Consider the following 18,057-nt stretch of genomic DNA (forward strand, 5'->3'; position numbering starts at 1 on the left):
TTGATGAAATCATGTTCCTTAGAAATGCACAAAGTATTTTACCATCCCTAACATGAGTGAAGTACCACATTCTCTTGTAGTCCCTCTGAGAATCTCGAGCCAGCATTCTTGGAATCTCTTCCCCCATAATGCTGCTAGATACAGAGCCATGGGAGAGGGGGAAGGGCTTTAACCTGAGAATCAGGTGAGGGAGATTCTAGTTCCAACTCTGCCACTAACTTGCATTGTGACCTCAGATAAGTCTCTTTCTGGGCCTCAATTTCCTCATCTGTAAAATGGAAGTGTTAGTACAGTATCTATAATTCCTTTCTGATGTTGTATGTTGTAAGGTCCTTTCTTGCTCTGACATTCTTTATTCTATGATTGAAGGTCTGCTTTTGCTCTAACATTCTACAGTCTGTATTCTAAGTGCCCTTCTGGCTCTGACAGCCTGTGTTCTAAGAACCCTTCCAGCTTTAATATTCCATGTTCTAAGTTCCATTCTTGCTCTGACAAAATATGTTCTAAGGACCAAATGCTCATCCATCTCCGCATTGCACAGTTCTAATGGACCATCACTATAACTGTAGCTCATCTCTGGGACTCTTTTCCTGAACCTTTGTAGCCAAGAATAGTCTTATAGAAGTGCCTTATTTCAGCGCACTCTATCCTTCTCCCACCAACTCTCACATTTTCTTGTTTCATACCCTCTCTCTTCCTCTAACTGATTATACTGGCTTAATAGAATTTGTCACTGAGGAAAAATAACATCATTGTTTCTCCTACTGGGTCCCAAGCAAGATCACAGTATTATTGTGCAACTGAACTGAAGACAGCTCTTACATGTTACCTAATAAGATGACTTTATTTGGGCTTCCTTGACTATAAGGCAAGCCTTCCTTGTACTAACTCCTTTGAGGCAAAGAGAAGATGGCCTTCGAATAAGCTTTATCTCAAAAAGGAATACTAAGCTGTTTCTTTTGGGGCGTGGGGAATGAAAGAAATCTTATCTGTTGGGAAACGCATCCATAGCCTCCATGTTGTCCTTGGATCTCGGAGCAGGAAGGGCCCCTGGAGATCACCAAGTTCAAAACCTTCATTTGACAGGTGAGGAAACCAAAGCCTAAGAAGCGAAAGTTCTTTGAGCAGTATATTAGTGGCAGGGCTGGGACTGGAACCCAAGTCCTCTGACTTGAGATTCAGGCTAATTAGTCACTAGTTAATTCAGTGTTCTGACTTTGGTGACCATATTGCCTTCTGAACTTGGAAGCTAAATTTGAACTTGAGATTGACCCAGTTAAGCTGAATCCAGTTGACAGTAAACATCAGTAACCATGATATCCCCACACAGTCATATAGGGCTAGAATGGTATACATTGTATTAAGAACAAGGGCAAAGAATCTACCAAACAAAATCATCCATCTGTTTATCAAAAAAAATTCATAGTTTTAGGCATAATCAACTACATATATGCCAGGTACTACACTAGACTGGGGATACTGAGACACAAAAAATCATGAGTCCCTACCTTCAAGGCATTCACAACCACCTGGCAACCATGGGATAATGGGAATAACATGCATGTGGCTAATGACATACAAAATACTACAAATTAAATAAAACTGATTTACAGGGGCCAAAGCACTAGCACCTCGAGGCCACACGTGGCCCTGTAGGTCCTCAAGTGCAGCCCTTTGACCAAATCCAGTTTGCTGCACTTGAGGACCTAGAGGGCCACATGTGGGCTTGAGGCCATAGGTTCTGCAAACTGCACTAGTGGCTGGTGAGGATTAGGGTACCACTGCTGTGCAACCACATTCTTGAGTTGAGTCTTGAAAGAAACAAGGGGTTGCTAAGAGGTTGAGATGAGGAAGGAGTACATTCATTTCAGATATAGAAGAGACAGGTTGTATAAAGACTCTTCAAGCAGGCATTTGAGATATTTTAAAAATGGCACCCATCCTCCCTCTTCAGCCTTATCTCCTATCCAGTGCTCTATCTCAAATGGTCCCTGAATAGGCCTCACCCTTTACCACCATGAAGGGGCTCTTACTATTTCCTTACTTGAAATGCCCTGTCTTACTACTGTTAAACCTCTTTCCATCTTTCCTGTCCTGTAAGACTCAGCTGAAACCCCAGTTTTCTTCACAACACAGCTCCAACCTCACCTTTCACATGGAGCCTTTCCTGATTTCCCTTAGCTCCTAATGCCTTCCTCCCCAAAATTCCTTTCTTTTTTTAAATTTGCATTGCTTGTCCATGTTACCTTCCCCAGTGGAAAATGTAACCTGCTGTAGGGTAGGGAGTCTTTCATTTTTGCCTTTACACCCTAAATGGATAGCATAATGCCTGGCAAATGGAAGGTCTTTAATGAATGCTTGTTGATTGGCTCGTTGAAATGTCACCTCCTCCAAGAAGTCTTCTATGAATCTTCTTTTCAGGATATGATCTCTTTCTCCTTGTAATTTCCATAGTACATTGTTTGTGCTTCACTTGTCATGTTCAGCCACACATTACGGTTATCTCTGTACCTGGCATCTCCCCAAGTAGAATGCAATCTCCTTGATGGCAGGGATCATGTCTTATTCATCACTGTATTTCATTCAATACCTAGCACAGTTTCCTACATGGAGCAGGTGCTCAGGAAATGTTTGTGAGATTTAATTGAATGCAAGAGGCCTTGATGATGCTGGGTAAGCAGAGCTTGCTTGCCACCTGTTTCTACACAGATTGTCTGTAGAGGGAGAAATCAGGCCACCGCCCTGTTGGCAAATGTTTCTCCCAGAAATGTGTCCATTTTGCCAAACTTGTTAAAGTGGGGGCACATGTAGGACTCTCAGCAGAGGGCAGACGACAGGATGTTTTCAGTTTAATCTGGAAAAATTATTTTTGCCAGATGGAGGCAAGAAAATGAGCATTCAAAGACGCAGCGCTAAGTGATTAAGCTTATACTGCCAATCCCAGATAACAAAACCACAGATGGGAACGTGCACCGACCTCCCAAAGAGACGCCCACACCCCAAACAGACATAGACATCCCAAATATGTCCAGACCCCAAACACATCTCTCCACACCCAGGCTACATACAGTTATGTCAGAAACATGTGATGATCACAAACAGAATACCACCCCAGCCACAGAGATGAATGACCTGAAACACACAAATACATGGGATTGCAGAGAGCCAGAGCTAGAAAGAACCTCAGAGGCCATCTTTTTTTTTAACAGATGAGGAAATTGAGACCTAGGATGCAATTTAATGACTTGCCCAAGGTCACACTTTTAGTAAATGGGGAAATGCTTTTGTATCACACCCACATCCCTCAAAATCTATAATCCAAGCACACAAAGGGGAAAGAACCCTGGCTTTGGAATCAGGGGATCTGGGTGGTCACAAATCCCTTCTCTGATGCTGCCTACCCATATGGCCTTGGCCCAGTCATTTAATGTCTCTGAATCTAAGTTTATTCATCTGTAAAATGTGGGGTCTGGATTAGATGGACTCCAAGGGTGTTTCCAGCTCTGGTTTATTATCCTATGACCCATATCCCTGCAACAAATATACTACAAAACACTCTATCTCCCCAAACATATGGTGACCCCCTTAATATCCAATGACTTTCCCAAATACCTCAACTCCCAAGTCACACACCTACTACACTAAACTCCTATGCTCTGTAACACATCTATGCCCCCAACAACATTCCAAAGAGCTCTCCCAGAAACATAGTTACAACTCACATCTCTTGACTGCCTAACCCATCTTGAATCCCCAAACATATATCAACTCCCTCCAAACACACACACACACACATACACACACACACACACACACACACACACACACACATACTGACAGTTACACCCTAAACAAACACTGTAAAATAACTTTTTAGTTAAAATAAAAGCTGTTGCCAAATAATTTTATGCCATCAGTTATGAGAAGGCTTAAAGCACTTGTAGCTTTTCTCTTGTTAGTGACGAATAAGCTCTAAGTATTAAAATGATAGAAATTAGTAACTAAGAACTTAGATATTTAAAAGTGAGGGCAGCGTCAACACAGAAAAAGGAAACTTTTTTTTCCATAGACCAAGGGCTAGAACATTCCCATTCTGAGGACCAAAGGTAGCTCCATCCTGGATGAGCCATAGGCTGTGTGAGTGATCTGTTACCTGCCATTTTTTTTAGCCTTTTTGAAGAGAAAGTAAAATCTTATCCTGTGGATCTCATTAACAAAGGACCCAAACCAGCACATTACCTCAAGCCCAAGCACAATCACAGGCAGGTCACGCTACTGAAAATGTTTGTTGGATGATGTACACTGTGATCCAACACTAGGGAAACACAGAGATTCACTCTATAAATAGGCATGATTTCAACACTCAAATGGAGAAACATATCTGCCCAGCACTTAGTACACCACCTGGCTCATAGAAGGCATTGGATTAATGTTTACTGATGGACTGACTACCTGTACCCACACAGATAGAGCTGTGCGATCTTGGGAGTCAGCTCCTGACTGAAGGGCCATCATTAGAAGCTCAGAGGTCCAAGGCCTCATTAATGTCAGAAAGAAATCATCTCTCATGAAGCTGTTGAGTGACCAGGCCTTTTTTTTTTTTTTACTCTAATTAGGTAAGCTGTGTACACTCTATTTTTCTTGGTTCAAAAGTGAAGATGTCAATGTTATTGTGATTAATTTCTACTTGTGTTTCTTTTGGTTCTTACTTAGTTCCAGAGTATATCAGGGGTTTGCCAAAGTGAAAAGGAATGAGCTTTTTGTAGAGATGCCAGATCACAGAGCAGGGAAAGGAGGAGGAAAAGCTTGCACTCTCCTCCTGCTCAATACCCACGATATCTGATACGTACAAACAAAGCTTTGGAGAATACGTCAGACTCCAAAATATTCCCAGTCCCAGACTAGAGGCTGTTGTGCCTGCTACGGGTTCAACAAAGTGGAGCTGGGTTTGGGGGGACAGATCAAGTGTCAGCTGCTTACACCACCAGAGAGCAAGGCCTCGTGAGAAAAGATTCATCTAGTAATTACAAGCAGCCTGGGGAGGTATCCTGGATTTTAACTTCTGTTTGGTAGATTGTGGGGAGTTGCACTTATGAGCTAACCAACTGGAGCGTCTCGTAGAGACTTTCCCCAAGTTTTTGGAGGGCAAACTTGGACCAAGGAGCATAACAATCCTGAACAAACTCACTGTGTGGCCATGGGCTAGTCACCTCATGACTTTGGGCCTTAAGTTCCTCATCTGTAAAATGGGGATAAGAAAATTCACACAGGGTTGATGTGAGAAAGTGCTTTGTAAACTTTAAGGGGCTATAGAAAAACAAGTTATTACTATGAAAGAGAAGAATGGAGAGGGAGAAGAGGAAAGGGAAGAGGAGGAAGAGAAGAAGAAGGAGAAGGTAAGGGGACAGAAAGAAGAAAGGGAGAATGAAGTGAGAAAAAGAAGGGGAGAAGGAGAAGAGGATAGGGAGGAAAATATAGCATTTATTTATTTATTAAATTATTATTATTATTATTATTATTTTTTTTTTTTGTGAGGCAGTTGGGGTTAAGTGACTTGCCCAGGGTCACACAGCTAGTAAGTGTCAAGTATCTGGTCTAAGACCAGATTTGAACTCAGGTCCTCCTGACTCCAGGGCCAGTGCTTTATTCACTGCATCCCCTAGCCACCCCCCAAAATATAGCATTTATAAAGCTCCTCCTATGTTCCAGGCACAGTGCTAAGCACTTTGCAAATACCTCATTTGATCCTCACAACAACCTTATCATCAACTCACAACAAAATTATTGTCCTCATTTTATAATTAAGAAAACTGAGGAAGATAGAAGCCAAGTGACATGGCCAAAGTGGTGCAGTGAGTGTCTGAGGCCAGATATGAACTCATGTATTTTTGACTCCAGGTTCAACTTTCTTATTAGTGGATAGATCGGTGACACCTAATAAATGATTAATGTATTAATTAATGTTCACTCTTGTGGTTAAAAAAATAAAGTCACACATTTCATTTTTCTTTGCGAATGACTCCAGTTTTCTCCATAGGTTTTCGGACATCTTTGACATAGGTTAGCCAGGTTTCAAAATGACCCAAATTGAGAAGATCACATATGAATCACCAATGACCACAGAATGGGCTATCTGAAGGCCCAAGAAAGGTTTGCATAATCCTATTACCCTTCTAATGTTCACAGGAGGAAGATCTCCCACTCCCCTCTTCCATGACATTGAGGTGTAAGGGACTTGGGGGGGACAGATCATAAAATGTCAAAGCAGAAAGAGACCTTAGAGTTCAGTGGGTAGTCAAATGTCCTTATTTGGTAGAGAAGAAAACCAAGGTCTTGAGAGGCCAAATGACTAGACTGGTATCATGAAGCTAGAAAGCAGCAGAGTTGGGATCCTGTCCTGATCTCTTCCACTATCCCACAAAGGCTTCCACTCATCATGTGGCCTTTAGGTAGGTTATTTAATCTCTCTGAACTACTATTTCTGCTATAAATATAATTTATATGGCATATGTAGTCTTCTTGGTCTTTTTTTCCCTTTCCCCTCCATAGGATCCAAGAACTCATGTTTTATTTCATTTTATAGGATGAGAATAGGGACTTGAGCTAAGATTCCATCATTACAGGAAGCTCCTGTGTTGAGGATTCCTTTCACCAGCGCAAATAGGCTCCTTCTCTGTAAACTATGGTTTTAGAGAGTTGGCTAAATCACTGAGAAGCTAAGTGACTTGCTCAGGGTCATCCAGCCAGTACGTGAGAAGTAGAAGTTGAACCCAGGGCATCTCTCTAACCACTAGCCGCACTGCCTCTCGCTTCAGTTAATATTTGCCATTAATAGTTTGCCCAGTAAAACAAATAGTTGTAGAGCCAGATAAATGAGCTAGGTGGCCATTCTTTAGCCTTTGCCAAGAAAGCTGTCAACTTCAATCTTGGGTTCTTTGGTCTCCAGAGCAACTGAAACTACAAGCCAATTCCATACAGCACTCAAAAGCACAACTTGGCTCTCACCTTGAGCAAATCATTTTCTTTTGCATTTGCTTTCCTTATTGGCAAAATGAGAGGTGTGGAGTGGACGACCTTTCTAAGGTCCCTTGAGCTCTAAATTCTATGATCCAGAGATTGCGTGGTGATCTGATCAACTTTCCTATAATCAATGACTATGCTTGCTAGAAAAATGATCTAACTGATGGGAGTCAGTGGGAGGCAGATTTTGGCTTGAATGAAAAAATATGAAATGAAAAATGAAAAAAGAAATGAAAAAATGAAATGAAAATGAAAAAGAAAACCCAAACTTCCTAACAGTCAGTGCTGTCTAATGAAATGAGATGTCGTATGAAGTAACAAACTCTAATCACCGCAAATCTTCAAGCAGAGGCTGAACCAGCACCTGTAGGGCAGGCTTGCAGAAGAGATTCATTCCTCGGACAGGGGCTTGGAACAGATGATCCCATGGTCCCTAACTGCTCTGAGTTCTTAGATTCATGAACCAAATGGCTGTCTGAGCAGAGCCAAGTAGAAATGAGCTGTCTGATTCCTAATTATCAGGAAACTTACCTTCTCTTGATTGTGAGCATGGCCCCCAGGAGAATAATGACAAACATCAGGAGTCCGGCAATCACTCCAGCCATTTTCACTGTATTGTCCACCTGTTTCTCAGGTTCCACCGCATTGGAATTCTGTGTGGATGCTCCTTCAGAGGAGGGGAGGGGGAAAGACAGACAGTTTGTAAAATACCAAGGCAAATACATTTGAAGCTCTAGAATGGACAAAACAATCCATCTGGTTCAGGCTATAGCCCTTCCAAAGGCATCTCCACTAAATGCTCTCTAATACTTGCCTAGAGCAGAGGTGTCAGGCCATATGTGGCCCGCAACACTCCCAAGTGTGGCTCAAACCAGATTAAAACGTAATTGTGAAATATTAACAAAATAAATAAAACCACAATAAAACATAGACAATATTATATTTTAAAACTAAGTTAACATATGGCCAGCATATGAGCAGGGATTCTTATAGTTTAGTGCACCCTGTTTCTATTTTGGTTTGGCTCTACTAGCTTAGAGGATATTGACCTCACTATAGGAAAATATCTAATATTCCATGGGCATCAATTCCTGGGCAGTAGCCTGGACACTTGCTTTGTAATTTAAATGAAGGAATAATATCTATCTCTAAATATGTACATGTGACTCTACTACTACTAAATTATGTGCCTGTGGCCAAATTACCTTACCTATCTGAGCATCAGTTTTACTATCTGTAAAATGGGAATAACACTAATACTTGATCTGATTCCTGCATAATGTTGTTATAAGAATTAAATGAGAAAGTCTTTTGAAAAACTTACAAAAGCAAGATGCCATTATTGTTATCATTGCTAGTATTACTGTCATTTTGTTTACTTTTTGCTCAGACCTGTGATTTCACTGGAGCCATGGACTCCTGGTGAGAAACTCCTTCCAATGTATAGTCGTAATTAAACTGAAGTTTATGATCTTGGAGAGTTTTCTGGTAACACTGAGATGTTAATTGACTTGCCTAGGGTTACTTAGCCAGGATGTGTCAAGGATGGCTCTTGAACCCAAATCTTCCTTAATCTGAAGTCAGCTCTCTACTCCCTATGCCATATTGCCTCTCAGGGTTGTTATACATATAGAAACAGCATAGCAAATTGGGTTAGAGTGCTAGGTTTAGACGCAGAAAGACCTGGATTCAAATTCTGCCCTTGACATTTATTAGCTATGTGACCCTGGACAAGCCACTGGATTATATGTGTGTTTTGGGTAACTCCCTCAGATGCAACAAGTTATAGTTAGGTTCAAGTTGCATTAGTGGAAGGAGTTCACAAAGAGATAATACTCTTACTGATGAAATCCTAGATCTCCTACACACACAGGTAGGATACATATGTTTCTTGTCATAGAATCATAATTTGAATTTTTTTTTTTTTGCTCAAGAAAATAGGCCAACTTGATGTAGTGGGAAAAGCACTGGATTAGAGATTAGGAGAACAAGCCCTGTCCTTCAGGCTCTATCAGTAATTAGGTATGCTCCCTAGCAAGGAGTCTCTGTTTGCTCCTCTGTAAAATGGGCATAAAGTAGGACTAGATGACTTCTATGGTCCCTTTCAGCTTCAATGTTTTATGATTCTATGATTTTAGAAAGAAACATAAAACTGACAGACTTGGTCTAACAGATTGAGAAACACTGTGGGATCAGATAAAATAATCTATGCTTATTGTATTCCTCAAGCTCTGTGGCTTATAAGGAAACATCTGAAAAGCCCTTCCCTCTCCCAAATGGAGTTTGGACAAAGCCAGGGGAGAATGGACACAAGTACCGACCAAACTGAGGCATGCAGCTTGGCATGAGGAGGCTAGGTGGTAAAAGAATAGAGGACTGAGCCCAGAATCAGGAAGCTCTCTGTTCAAATCCAGCCTCATACACTTACTGGATACATGACCCTGGGCAAGTGACTTGAACTCTCTGTCTCAGTTTCCTCAATTGTAAAATGGTAATAAGACTATCTGTCTCCCAGGACTGTTGTGAAGTTCAAATGAGATATCTGGAAGGCACTTAGCACAGTGCCTGGCACGGAGTAAGTGCTTAGTAGACTCTCGTTCCCTTTCTTTCTCTCTTCCCTAGTGGTCAGAGCAAGAGGAACTAAATCTTTTTGAACTCAACCCCAAGAACAAAGACAGGAAAGTAGCTACAATTTGTGCTCCAATGGTATTCTTTCCAAAGACCATTAGAAATCCCTTTCGTTCTAACTCACCTTTGCACTTACTTAAACTGAAGTCTGAACTTAAAATAGAATTCTGGGCTCATCCCTGGGCAAAGGGTTTCACATGGGTGCATCCTGTCAGCTCCATTATTCACTAGCCGGGTGACCTTGGGGAAATTGTCAACCAGTGTAGGCTTAGTTTCCTTCATTGGCAAAATGACTCAGGTTGAATAAACAGGTTAGTGTCTCTTAGACGCAAGTCTTGACTCCTAGGCAGGACGTTTTCTTGGACTCCAAATAGGGGTCTATTATGAGTACGTGTATAAATAAAGTGATTGTGATTATGATGATGGTGGTGGCGGTGGTGGTGACTGAATCAATGCTACAGGTTTTAATTTCTGGACACTCTAAAAAATGGGATATCTCTCCCTTAGAAATGCAGGTTCACCCATTGGTGAATCTCTTTCCTGAGCTGCAGTACTAGTTGCTGGGAGTTATAGTTGAACTTGGGGCTTTTAAACACTTTGTCAAATAAAGCAATGAATAGATTCCTCATTTTGATTTCCTACATTGATTCTAGAAACAGAAATTTGTGGTAGATTCATTTTGATTTGTTCTCAATTTCTGCTCTCTGTATTCACAAACTATATAACTCACAAAGACTTGACATAAAGTTAAAATATAAATGGAGAATATGTGCTGACTAACCCCATTCTTCACTAATGGGATATCTAGTGATTTTTGTCCCAAGGCAGTATATGGTATGGCTCCTTTCAAAACTAAGCAAGTTTAGGGCTGGCTTGTTTATGTCTGCCATTGCCATGGAATGGCTATGTGATAGCTAGGTAAATAGAGCACCCAGCCTGGAGTTAGGAAGAACCGAGTTCGAATTTGACACTTACTTGGCAAGTCACTTAACCTCTATTTGTCTTAGTTTCCTCATCTGTAATATGGGGATCATAATAGTACTGACCCCCCAGGGTTGTTGTAAAAATCAAATGAGAAAATAATTGTAAAGTGCTGAGCACAGTGCCTGGTACAAAGTAAGCCTTATATAAATGTAGTAAGAGTGGTAAGAGCACAGGACCTATAGTCAAGAAATCTGGGTTCAAGACAGGTTCTGCCATTTACTAGCTTAATGGCCTTGGGCACATTACTTAACTTCTCTGGGCCTCTGGGACCTTTTTCGCTGGGGGAAAAAACTAGGTAGTTGGATTTTAGGTAGCATTTCTCCTTCTATTTGAACATGTTTCCAATAGTCTGGGAATTACTTTCAACAAGATTAAAAAACAACAATTTGATTCCTGAAAAAAGGGGAACATCCTGTTTGTCCAACCTGAGCTCTACCCAGCTCTTCCCAGGAGCCAATACAAGGTGTGGCCCTCCATCCACTGTACCTGGGACACTCTAAAGTCTCTTCTTGCTCCAACACTCTATGATACACTGCCTCTACTCTATCCATCGCCTCTGCCTCCTCCCCACGGGGACTATGTGCCTGAGATCACCCTGGGCTCTATCACATGGCCTCTTATTACACCTTACTAGAACCAGGCTTCCATAATACTTGAAGACTTCCTTCACAGGGCCCATCCTGTCCCTTTCCATCTCCCCTTGATGTATAGTCTTGTCCTGTTAGAATATAAACTTCATGAGAGTAGAGATTGTCTGACTTGCTTGTATCTGTGTTCATAGCTCAGCTCAGCACCTGGCATACAGTAACCACTTAATAATTGCTCTGTCTGTCTAGTGCATACAGTGGTTCCAGGGGCTAGTGAGAATCTACCACTATCTGATGCAGTTTTTTTTTTCCTAGCATGTGAATGGAAGGGAGGGACAGTTTCCAAAATAGCATCTCTAACTTCACTAATGTAGAAATGGTCTTTATCAACCTTACATCTGTATGACTTCATAGAACTAATAAAAAGAATTGGTAGCAAGGGAATAATGATTCATTCTCAAGGTGCTGTCATTGGCTGTGGCCCTAGTCTTCAGTTTTAAGTTCAGAGAATTTTCCCTGTAAATATGAACAAGAAAAAATAGGAGTCACAGGTAAAGAACCTTTAATTGTAATTGATAAAATCAAGTAAATCTTCCTGGATGCATACTTCACTGGCTGGTAATAATTATTGAAAGGAAAGAAAAGGAACCAGCTGTCAGAGACAAACTGCCTTAAGCAAAGCTCTTGGAGTCCCACAGTCAACTAACTCTCCCTTAACCAAGGACATATTATCTCATGTAGCAAATCTTGCTTTCAAGTTGGACAGTTCGTCCCTAATCTACTTAATTACCTCCTTTGTAAATATCCCTCTTTCTTTCCATTTTTACTTTTCTGTTGCACCCAGTAGGGAAGATCATTGAAATCTAAATACCAAGTTACTACCATCTAGTCTCCACAGGAGGTTTCAAGGACAGCAGCTCTGCTTAAGATGATGCTTTGTATGGGCTGCTGGGTGGATCTGGGTAGAGCTTAGGATGGATAAACTGGGTATTGCCATTTTTTTTTTCAGGAATCGGTCTTATTTTTTTAAAAAAAATTGTTGGAAGTGAAATCCCAGACCACTGGCCACATGTTCAAAAAGAAGTATAAAAGCTACCCCAAATCCAAATGATTTGGGGATTGTCTGTCTTTGTGAACTGTCTGTACCTCTGCTTTATCACAGTACTGAAGTTAATGGGGGAGGAAATGGGATACATTTTGATCTTGTAAATCAGATCCTCTTTCTTGTCTTGGAATTGAGGTAACCAAAAAGTCTTTAAAATGGGAATAACATTTATGGATTATTTGAAAGTATTTCGGGCAGTCAAGCAAAAGTTTCCACCCCCAGCCCTGATGTGTAATTCAAACAGCTATGTTTACCAGTATATCTGTCTTTACTGAGTAAATTTAATGAGATTTAAAAATCATGTTTCTGTAAATTGGGTGATCTTAAATGAGCCAGACAGGATATCTATTTAGCAGAAACATTTATAATTTTGTAGAAACGAAAATCACACTGTATTCCCTCAAAAAAAAAATGACGTTCATAAATCTGGCTTTTTGAGTAAGAGATCTCTTAAAGTATTTTGGAGCTCTCTAATGTCAGTGCCATACATCCCAAAGTGAAATTCTTGACTACTGCTGATAAAGAAAGTTTTTTTCAGTTCATCATCTACTGGTAGAGCTGGGTTTATCCACCTGTTCTCAGTGAGAGTCCTTCACTCCCTGGTTCCCTGGGGCCAGGGTTCAGTCAGGTGACAGGATTTAGGGTTCTATATGAGGTTGGCATCAGGGCCCAATATGTGATCAGGGTGGGTCAGGGTTTGGTGCTGCTCAGTCTAGGACTAGGCCTCAGTTTAGGGCCATAACAGCAAACAACAACAACTGGACATTTATTTAGCACTTTAAGGTTTGCAAAGCTCATTCTCTCACTAAACAACCCAGTCAGATTGAGGCTATTACTATCCCCATTTTGCAGATGAGGAAATTAAGGATTAGAGAAGTGATTTACCCAGTGTCACCAAGGTAACACTGACCTGAAGCAAGATTCAAACTCAGGTCTTCTTGTCTTCAAATCCAATGCTCTATGCCATGCTGCCTCTCTGAATTGAGGTTCAAATTATAGTCTAGGTTTCAAAATCAGTATGTGGTCAGGATTTAGGGGTCAGCCTGGGGTGAGGTGAGGGCTTACTATGAAGTCAGGATCAAGGTTCACTCTGTCTATCTCCGGAGACAGGTTCCAATTTTAGGCGAGGATCAGGGGTCAGCCTCGGTGCCAGGATCTAGTCCGTGATGAGGATGTGGGGGTTATTTTGAGTCCGAGGCTGAATGTTCACTTTACAGCTGAAATAAGGACTCAGTCTACAGCCAGGATTAAGAATTAATCGTAGGTCAGGGTGAAGGGGGCCAGGTTATAGAAAGTGGTTAGCGAATAGTTAGAAGCTAAGTGACCTTCCTGCCTTGTGGATCAAGCCCATGACCTTGTCTGCAATAATATGTAATTACTAGAGGATCACAGAAAGCCCTTTGTCTATACTCCACCTAACACAGGTGGTGCTCTGATTATAATAGTACCATTCGTGACAGAGTAATTGCCAACAATTCTTAGAAATGATTATGCCACAAACATTCCTAATTATGCTGACTCATTAAATTATTAAGAATTAGAGGGCAGCGACACCATTGTTGTTATAAAATGGATGAGAGGTTCTAGCCAGTGGTCCTTCCTCCTGCCTCTCTTCTTTTAAGCCTTCACACATCCTTGACCCAGGCTGAATCTGATTGGTGGTGGATGGAGAATTTAGAGAGCACTGAGTAAATGCACAGCTGCTGCCTAAAATCTCGGTGGAGAGGAACCCTAAATCTCTTTGTGCAGGGATTTGCCTTATTTTCACATCTTCATGGTTTCTTGTGGACAGTGGGACTAAAGTTCTTTTGTAAAAGAGGGGAAAAAGCTCCCCAGGCAGGCTTGGTGGGAGGATGGGAGAGGGACACAGAGATATTACTGTTGTTTCAGAGGAAGTGTCCCCTTCTGCCAAGGCCAACATGTTTCTTTGGTTTCATCACCTCCTTCCTCCTCCAAGAGTTTTCCCATGTATTATTTCTCAATCCTTCTCCATCTAATATCTCTTTCTGGTCCCACTAGAAATGTGTTCATATCAACCCAAACATTAAATAAACCTTTGCTGGACTCTGTCAGGCCCTCAAGCTCTCATTCTACATCTCTCTTCCTTTTCATTTCTAAATTCTTTGAATTTTCATATGTACTACCTGCTTCCACGTCTTTACCACTTCTCAATACTCTACAGTCTAGCTTCCAACACTATTGTCTGTTGTTGAGTCATGTCTGACTCTTTGTGACCCCACGGGCCATAGCATGCCAGTGAGGTCCATGACATTTTCTTGGAAAAGATACTGGAGTGGTTTGCTGTTTCCTTCTCCAGCTCATTTTACACATGAGGAAACCAAGGCAAACAGGGTTAAGTGACTTGTCCAGGTTCACATAGCTAGTAAGTGTCTGAGATATGATTTGAACTCAGGTCTTCCTAACTCCATTTCCTAACTCTAATTCTATTCACTGAGCCACCTAGTTGCCTCCTCCTATTACTCAACTGAAACTGCTCTCTGCAGGGTTTCCAACCACTTCCTAACTGCTTAATCCAATGACTTTTTCTCAGTCCTCATTCTTCTTGATCACTCTTTGAAGCTTCTAGTACTATTGACAAGCCCTGACTCCACGTTACCATACTCCCAACTTTCTCTAATGTAGGCCTTTCTGAAAGTGGAACAGGCTGTCCTAAAGTGAAGGACTGTTCAAATGTAGAATGAATTGCTTCAGGAAATAAAGAGTTTCTTTCTCATCAATAGTATTTCTTAAGCATAGGCTGTATGGACTTGCAGCAGGGATGCAATCAAGAAGATTCTTTTTCAGGCCTGGTTGGACTGGATGCTCTGTGAGGTCCTGTTCAAATCTCAAGTTCTGTAATTTCATGTTATGTGACTGCTTCTGCTATTATTACTATTACTACTACAACCAATATTGTTAGTATTGTTGTTGTTGTGGAGAAGGGCAATGACAAGTAGGAAGAGGAGAAAAAGGATGATAAAAAAGAGGAGGAATAGGAAGAGGAGGAGGAGGAGGAAAACCATGATAATGAGCACCACCACCACAGGACAAAGTTCCAAGGGGGCAGATTTTGGCTTGATGTAAGGATGAACTTCCTAATTTCAGAGTCATCCAAATAATTTAATGGTCCAGCTCAGGAGGCTTTATCACTTCCAATAGAAGCCAAAGGAGCAATTATCAAGGGTTTTTGTAATTTACAGATGGGTGCTACTATAAGGCTTCTGAGGATCATTCCAACTTAAAAGATTCTATGCAATTCTGGGTTGCTTGAAGGGGGAAGGAGGAAAGTCTGGAGCATGAAGGGGGAAGGGACGGGAGAGGATGCTACATGAAAGGGTCTGGGCAGCTCTCTTTAAAAATAAAGGAATCCAGTACCATGGAGAGGTGGAAGAAGGACTCTAAAGAAATCATCAGGACAATGAGAGTAGTTTCACAGGGCACCAAGGGAGTTCAGGGGATACTGAAGGTACAAAGAAATTTTGGAATGGAAAGAAACAGAGAGGGTAAAAACACACTGAGGTAGTATAAACACACTGAGTGGAGGACAGAGAAACACTGAAGACAGCCTCATCTAGTTCACCTTACCCCCGCCTCCTGTCCTCACTTCACAGATTTTGTGGTTGGCTCCTAGAGAGCTGGAAGGGGTAGATCAGCCAGAGGGGACTTGCTGTCCCCTTCTCAAAATCATTCATGAGAATTGGACAGTTCATCCATTCTGGATGTCATTTCTTATCCCTCTGTCGCCAGAAGGTGTTTCTAAATCCTATCCAATTTACTCTCTATAAATACAGCCTTGGAGAGACAATTGTATTACCTCTGAAAGGAGGGCTAGGAAGGGGCAGGCAGAGTAAATGGTTGCCTAGATCAGGTTCCAGCCAAATTACACTTACAGAGCAAGCATGCCGCTGTAGGTCCAGAAAGCAGAAAGAAGAATCTATAAAAGGGATTAGTGCGAGCAGGAGCAAAGTCAGTGGGAGAATGAGGGTAAATACACAGCGAGGAGCTAAGATTAGTGCTACTAAACTGAGCAAGAATAATGGAAACTACAATAAGAGAGCCATTGATTGCTGAGATTCCAGCCAAATCCACCATGAAAACATTTTTTTTTTATTCTCACCCTTTCCCCCTCCTTCCTTTTTTGGAAAAAGAAACATTGAATTTCCACTAAGAGCAGATCTATATCCTCAAGACTAGGGAAGCTATTAGGACACTTGGAGAAAGAGAACAGGTTTTAATATTGGTATAAGAGCACAGAAAGTGGCCAGAAAGCATCACAAGAATTCCCATAGTAACTGCATTTTTTGGGGGGGGCAAGGAAGAGGGGAAATGACCTTAAAACAAGACACCAGTAGCTCAAGTGTTAGCCTGAGCAGTGGGTGCAAGTAGGCAGAGGGAAGGTGGAGGGCACTACTTGCTATGTTGGGTGGTGCCAGGCTACCTTCCCTGATTTCTCCCCCTTTTCTTCCTTCTACATACTCTGTGTTCCAGTCCAAATGGACTGCTTTTGCTTGGAATGTCTTTTATATTTGCCAACTGAATTTTGATCCATCCTCTAATGTTCAAATCAAATACCACCTCTTCCAGAAAGCTTACCCTAACCCTGTTGTCAGTAGTGGCTTTCTTCCCAAAATCTAGGCTATCAAAACAATTTTGTAATGAATTTGTTGTTCAGTATTATTTCATTATCTGTTTTGTGTCTTATTACCACCACTAGATAGGAAGATCTTTGAGATAAGAGGATATATATCAACATATATCAGTTTTGTGTCCTATTTATTACTGAAGATTATAGGATGATAGATTTATGACTAGAAAGGAACTTAAAGGTCACCTAGTCCAACCTAGTCTTTATTTTACAGATGAGGAAAGTGAGGCACAAAAAGGTGAAGAGACTGCCCAAGGACACATATGTAGCAAGCCACACAACTTGGATTTAAACGTAAGTTTCAGTGCTCTACATACAACAGGTGCTTAATAAATGTTTTCAATTGAGCTGTTAAATTTTATGATTTATCATGATTGTAATATGATTATATTTTGTATTGATCTGTTAAAATCAACATAGCTTGTAAAAAAGTTAAAAAGTGACTTAGAAAACCTTTAGTTTTGCACCCTAATTTTTACAATGTCAAAGATGAAGTACAGAGATAGGAAAGGACCATTCCAAAGTCACAGAGGAGAGCTAAGGTCAGAAGGCCTTCTTGATTCCCAATCCAGGGCTGTTCCCACAAATTTTTGTCTGTGTTTGAAGGTGAAAATGCAAATGTTGAAAATAGGAAAAAAAAATCCTCATGAAGTGTCAGCTTCAGGGCCCCTCTTAACCTTTCCCTAAATGTTTTTTTTTTTTCTCATAGCACATGTAAACCTTCCCTGCCATGTGACACTGAGACACAGCATCCCCAAGGAGATTTAAAGTCCTAATATATTAGCAATAATTCTGTCGACTCCTGAATATGGGCTCATTCAAAAACCTATTTAGAGAAAACGGCAGCCATAATGTATTAATAGCCTTGGGTTTGTCATGCTTTGGATGCTCTAGTTAAGGACCTTCACAATGATAATATATTGATGCCAACCTTTTAAGCACTGTGGAGATATGTGGTTCAGGGCCTGCCTTTGAAAACTCATACAATAGCATTCATAAGGAGGGCATGGAATTAGATGTGGTTTGGGAATTTCATACTTTTCCATGCCCAGTCTACTGCTGTGGCTGGGATTTAGGACTTGGAAGAC

At 41.1% G+C, this 18,057-nt stretch overlaps 1 protein-coding gene across 9 annotated transcripts in view; it reads right to left on the reverse strand.

Moving 5' to 3' along the window:
- The window catches only part of PTPRT (protein tyrosine phosphatase receptor type T), a 1,323,147-nt gene that overhangs the window by 174,102 nt on the left and 1,130,988 nt on the right, over positions 1 to 18,057 (reverse strand). For all 9 annotated transcript variants that reach the window (XM_020998700.2, XM_020998699.2, XM_020998698.2 and 6 more), the window contains one exon: positions 7,552 to 7,687. In XM_020998700.2, coding sequence (XP_020854359.1) covers positions 7,552 to 7,687 — 136 coding nt within the window. The remainder of the gene's footprint in view (positions 1 to 7,551; positions 7,688 to 18,057) is intronic.

The sequence above is a fragment of the Phascolarctos cinereus genome, unplaced genomic scaffold, assembly GCF_003287225.1.
Source record: "Phascolarctos cinereus isolate Bilbo 61053 unplaced genomic scaffold, phaCin_HiC Scaffold_2;HRSCAF=192, whole genome shotgun sequence".
NCBI lineage: Eukaryota > Metazoa > Chordata > Mammalia > Diprotodontia > Phascolarctidae > Phascolarctos > Phascolarctos cinereus.